The sequence below is a fragment of the Notothenia coriiceps genome, unplaced genomic scaffold (assembly GCF_000735185.1).
Source record: "Notothenia coriiceps isolate Sejong01 unplaced genomic scaffold, NC01 NC01_scaffold00004104, whole genome shotgun sequence".
NCBI lineage: Eukaryota > Metazoa > Chordata > Actinopteri > Perciformes > Nototheniidae > Notothenia > Notothenia coriiceps.
The window spans coordinates 164,163-170,339 of NW_011336805.1; the positions used below are offsets into that span (position 1 = coordinate 164,163).

Here is a 6,177-nt window from a genome sequence, read left to right on the forward strand (position 1 = left end):
AATCACTCACCTTTTAAACTCTATTCTTGTTTTACTGTCATATAGTATTTTATAACTGTTTTTCATGTATTCTCATAAATGGTGACCAAAACGTTTGAGACCCACTGAGATAACTAGACTAAAGTTAACTATCTAAACAGAGAGTCCCTTACCTCACTGAGCTGGAGTTATCTCTCAGTCTGACAGGACAAAGCTTTCCCTTTCCTTGTTTTAGAAACAGCTTTTAATATCCGTTAAGCTAACCAGATGCTAACAACAACAATGCAAATAGTGAGTTTGGTAGAAATATACTGTATAATAGTAAAGTTATTGAAGATGATGCCATATTTATTGAAGATTTTACATTATAAATATTCCCCAAAATTATTCAAAAGCATATTCTTCCAAACTCCTTGATGAATGACACACAGGAGACTATTGATGTGTGTACTGAGTTTGGTAGTAATAAGCTGTATAATAGTGATTTAATATTATTGTATTCTCTTTTTTCGGAGTTGCACTTTGCAGACGGTCCCTGAGCACTCGTTTCTTCTCCGGCTGCGGATAGAGACCAATGTAATGTGTCCAGCTCGGAGGACGGGGCGTATTGTGATTGATGAAAATGTGATTGTCGTTCGTTGTCAACCTTACCACGGTACTTAGGGGACGTCATTTGTGTCTGATCAACGTTTTGTTCATGAGTTATTGTTCCGTGAAATCAGAATCTCCCAATATCGTTCCAACTTTACTGAACTAAGCCAGAAGACCGTCTCATTTCGTAGACTGCTCGGTTTTTCTGTTCCTTCACTTTATTTTTATATACATTTATTTTGGACGAAAACTTAGCGTGAGGAAAGGCATACGTGGCGTGAGTGCGTGAGATATGGGTTAATTACAGTTTGACTAATAAGCAAACTACAAATAAAAGTATTTAAACCTGTGGAATGCAGCCGCAGGTACCGCTTGTCATGTGACAAGAAACAACCAATTGCAGCCGAGAGATATCTTTACTTCCGTAAACACAAGTGTACGGCAAAATGGTGGAGGTTAATTTAAATTGATTTCAGTGCGGGTCTATCGTTACCCCGACGTTAAGATCGGTCCAGTGTGTCAGCCATTTCCATGTTATGAGCCCTGCACCGCTGCTAAAATGTCTCACGATGTCAGACGCTGTCGGATCTCAAGTGCCGGTGTCCGGAAAACACACACAGCACAAACACAAACAAACACACCGAGTAGAGGAAAGCAGAGATAGAAACACCGTTTTCCATGGAAAACACTGCTGTCCCACGAAAACTATTTAAATACAACTTTAAAGAACAACACCCTGAATAAGTTCAGATGGTTGCTTAGCAACATTAAGCGCGAACTGCCTCAGCGACCCTGAGAAGTAGATGCACAAGACCTCGCGTTTACGATGCGGTAAAAACCGCTCTTGTGAAGGGCCCCTTGGCTTTAAACTATACATTTTAAATCTTGGAGAGACCCAGTGTTACTTTGTAGAGATCTACAGGGAAGATGGAGAGCTTGGCACCTGACGAAAACAATTTGCACAAGACAGGCCCCGTTTCAGCCTATCATCATTATGTCCTGTCATCCATCCTTCCCGATGCTCAACAGGAATTCCTCTGCATGCAGAAGAAAAACAAAGCTTTGGAAAAGGAGAACGAGATCCTCAAGAAGAAGGTGGAGTCTTTGATGACTGATTGTGAGCAGTTTAAAGCAGAGCGGCAAAGAATCCACGATGTGATCAAAAACAGAGACCACCAGAGGAACCAGCTGTTGCACTGCAAAAATGAACTGTCTGCTTTGGGTAAGAAGATGGCCTTCCAGCAAACTGAACTGAAGAGAGAGCATAAACAAAATAAAACTGTCAAAGAAGAGCTGGAGTCAGTTAAAAAAGAGCTCCAATCAGTGAAGCAGGGGGCTTTCGCCAAGAGGACAGAGCAGCAACACCTGAAGCAACAGCTGGACCAGGTGGTCAAAGAGAGAGACATTCTGAATGACGCTTTGCTGCGCTGCAAACTCGAATGCTCAGAGTTGCGTGAAAAGATTTGCTACCAGCAATCAAGCGCGAACAAGAAGGACCGTCAGTGCAAAAAGCAGATGAAGGAAATCCACTTCCTCAATCTAGAGAAGCAGACACTCGAGAAGGAGAGGTGCATCACTGAAAGCAATGCAGAGGAACAGAAGCGGGAGCTCCGAAAGTGTGAGGAAGATCTCCAGACACAGAAGGAGAAATTCAAAGAGAGCAAAAAAATGCAGGAAAAGGGGAAAAAAATAGCCATAATCCAAGAAAGTCCACGCAAAATAAAAAAACCAAGACAAAAGGTGCCTCACCCGAAGGTTCAGTCTCTACAGAAAGAGCTGCTTGCCCAGGCCGAGGAGCTGAGGGCCACGCAGAAGCTCTGTGAGGAGCTGAAGAAAAAAGTGACCGAGGTAGCTGTGCAGTTCGAGCAGTGCCAGGCGGCGATCAGGGACCAGAAAGAGAAGCTCAAGGCCGTAACAGCAGAGAGGAACATGTACAGAAGTCTGACTGAAACACTGGGAACTGAGTTAGTGGACATCAAAAAAGCGCAGCGCAGCGAAAAACAGCGGAATAAAGCGACCAAGAGGGCAAAGAAAGTCAAGGTGCCATCAGAGGAAAAGTCAAAGGGGTCCCGTCTCCCACCAACATCCAGTAAAGTCCAGATGCAGTCCGATTTAAGGATTATGGGGAAAAAACTTTAGAGTTTTTCCTTCTCCTCTTCTGAATAAACTGACATAACGCCATTCTGATGTAGTTCTGCTTGTCTGTGTGAGGTACATTAGACAATCCTGTTTTGAATTTAGTTAATAAATACATTGTGATTTTGGGTTACACTGATGTGTTACATCGGTTATTAGTGGTTTGATGGGGAAAAGCAAACAAAATAAGTATGCTACAAAAGTGTTATGGTTGGAAAAAGGTTTTTCTGAGTTGTTTTGACAGCTGCCAATCCTTTCTTGCTTGTCATAGATTATACAGAATCTTAACTAACGGGTATCGTTCCTAAAGATTTACTGTATCATTTTGATTTCACTGCAGGTGAGAACAAAAGCAAGTCAATATTCAACGTGGGAGAGATCACAAGACTGTTGAAGTTTCCAGGTGTGATGCGGACTTTTGTTGTGAAGATAATTGCAGGTTTACCATCAGGTGAGAGTTTCTGTGAGATTCCACAGAGAACACATGTGCTCTGTGTGAAGCACACATGTTTCTTCCCTCATAAATCCTCTGTTCTCTGAAGTACTGCTCTTCTCTTTCCTCAGGGATTTTTCAAGTAATGTTCTCAATCATTGCAATGGAGTTCTTCAAGCTGAAACCCCAGCAGAACGGCTATCTGATGGCTTATTTTGGTATAACTTCAATGGTTAGTGTCACTTCAAGTGAGTTTTTGCACTCATGATGCTATCTGTAAGACAAAGTCAATTAATCCTGGGTGTTTGTTCAGGTTATTCAGGGAGGAGTGATCGGTCGGATGACTGCGAGATACTCTGAGGGCTCTCTGCTGCTTCTGTCCATAGGAGTTTCTTCTTTGGTGGGACTTGCTCAGGTACACACACGCACAAATGCAAGGCTTATACTGTCATAGGCTGGGTGTATTTCAAAAACTGCACTAGTCCATTTCTAATAATACCTGAAAAAACAGCTTTGTTTCAGTTCGGTGAAACCAAATCATTCAATCTGTATGTTTTTTCCTTGTTTATCATTTCCTAATATCTTCCTTCATTTTGTATTTCTTCTACAATCATCCAATAGTGGTTGAAATATTTCACTTCAAGCAACAAGTCTGAACCAGCCAGTACTGCTAGAGCAGATAACCAAACTCATTAGACTTTATCTTCTGGGGATATCTTCTTTATCTCCTGCACCTCTTGCTCGGAAACGTTTTTATTTTATTTTGACATCTATTTCTTTCTTTCTTCAGGCTTACATGCAGAATGTGTTCCAGTTCTGCCTTACCGTCATCCCGATGATGTTTGCTCTCAGTACATTTAATGTCATCACAGATAGCATGCTCACCAAGAATGTGCCATCCTCTGACACAGGTGAGCTCACCCTGCATCCTTTCTGCACAACATTCATAAAACCATTAACAGCAAGTGCTCTTTCCATGGCTCACATTTCACACAGGGATATTCTGTTCACTTGATTTGTAACCAGATCTGATTACTGCGGCTTTAAACTATTTAAGGGAATGAAGTGTCATTTTACAGAATTCTAATCTCTTATGTTTCAGTGTCATGTGTTAAAAACTCAAACCAAAAAGAACAGAAAATAATCTGAAGAGTACAGGCCCACTTTTTGTAATCCAGTTGTTATTAAACCTGCTTTGCTCTTGTCCTCAGGCACGATGCTGGGGCTGTGTGCATCCGTCCAATCTCTTCTTCGTACAGTAGGACCGACGGTTGGTGGCTTCCTGTATGTGAACTACGGAGTTTCCTCCATCGGCCTTATCCAGTTTGTCGTGAATATAGCCGTGTTTGTGTACCTGCTGCAGCGCCACTTCACAAAGACAGCCAAGCAAAAGGAATGAAATATTTTAGTTTTTTTAAAAGCTTATTTTTCGTATCCAATTCATCCACCAACTGATAGAGGAGCTGGAAATTCAAGTTTAGATTTTTAGGGACAATCATCTCTACATGTGCATATATTCAATTAAATCTGTCGCAGGTGTTTACATGATGAGATAAGGTCAAGCCTTTCCACTCCTCCATTATTCAGATTCCCTGTGGAATGGATAATGTTGCTGGTTAATCTTTGGTGGAGATGCAGGACTCAACCACTAGATGGCAGCAAGCCCTTAATTTGACCAGATGATGCTGTTGTGTTCCATCATTCACAATAGGTAAAATCACTTTTAAACACACTTTAAAATCCGTTACAGATTTACAGAATCAAAAATGATTAAATATTAGACATATCAACTAGCTCCTAAAAGAACACAGTTATATCAGATTTTTTTTAAATGAAAGTTTATTTTCTTATTGGTCATTATTGTTTAATAAATATTAAAAAAATATATATAAATTAGGGCTGTCAAGTTAACGCGTTAACCCAAAAAAAAAAAATTAACGCCACTAATTATTTTAACGCGATTAACGCATGTGTATTTGTTGTCCTCGGCCGCCCCGTAGTTTCAGAGCGCATCGAGTTTAAAATACCATCTACAAGCTGATGCTGACAGCCCCGCTCCTGCCGTCCGCTTGCGGCAGACCACACTTCCACGCTCACCGGCAGACAGTCACCGACTGGCCATCGGGAGGACCGGGAGGGTGTGTGTACAGTATGTGTGGCGCGAGAGAGAGACCTTACGTGTATTGTTGTTGTTGTTGTTGTTGTTGTTGTTGTTGTTGTTGTTGTTGTTGTTAGCATCTGGTGCTAGCTAGCTGCGCTAACGGATATAAGGAGCTGTTTAAATGAAAACAGAGGAGTGACATTTGGCCGACAACTGCGCTGAGCACTTCACTTTATGCAGGTAGCCAGACAGTGGGACATAGTGGGAAAAGTCAGCACACTCAGCACGGATAGTGCGCGCAACATGATTGCAGCGTCCAGGCAGCTCCCGTTCGAGCATATGCCTTGAGTTGCACATAGCTCCAACGATCCATCACACACACACACACACACACACACACACACACACACGCACGCACGCACGCACACACACACACACACACACACACTTTGTATTGTATTATTGTATGAGAGAGGTTCAAGATTGAATTGAGGCGAATATTTGTAATGTTCAGAGGTTGTTGTGTTTAATATTCATGAGAATATTTGTCATTGTTCAAATGATAATAAACATTTACATAAAGCATATTTGTCCACTCATATGTTGATAAGAGTATTAAAAACTTGAAAAATATTCCTCTAAGGTACATTTAGAACAGATAAAAAATGTGCGATTAATTTGCGATTAATCGCGATTAACTATGGACGATCATGCGATTAATCGCGATGAAATATTTTAATCGACTGACAGCCCTAATATAAATATATTTTTGTACATTTTTTTATTAAAAATCATAAATGCATTATAACAGAACTTTATAATTCACTTCATCTTAATAAATGCTGCTTTAACTCACTTGACAGTTCAAGTGACTAGTGATGGTCAAAATACTTTTTTGCGTGAATAAACATTTGGCAGAAACATTTAATATATCTGT

General features: G+C 40.9%; 1 protein-coding gene across 1 annotated transcript in view; it reads left to right on the plus strand.

The window, feature by feature from the left end:
* slc67a1 (solute carrier family 67 member 1) overlaps nucleotides 1-4,998 on the plus strand; it is a 9,837-nt gene extending 4,839 nt beyond the window's left edge. Inside the window, exons 6-11 of the mRNA XM_010767257.1 lie at nucleotides 569-634; nucleotides 3,047-3,157; nucleotides 3,271-3,371; nucleotides 3,453-3,554; nucleotides 3,930-4,050; nucleotides 4,351-4,998. Of these exons, the coding sequence (XP_010765559.1) occupies nucleotides 569-634; nucleotides 3,047-3,157; nucleotides 3,271-3,371; nucleotides 3,453-3,554; nucleotides 3,930-4,050; nucleotides 4,351-4,538 (689 nt within the window). The 3' untranslated portion in view covers nucleotides 4,539-4,998. The remainder of the gene's footprint in view (nucleotides 1-568; nucleotides 635-3,046; nucleotides 3,158-3,270; nucleotides 3,372-3,452; nucleotides 3,555-3,929; nucleotides 4,051-4,350) is intronic.
* Nucleotides 4,999-6,177: the final 1,179 nt, after the last annotated feature.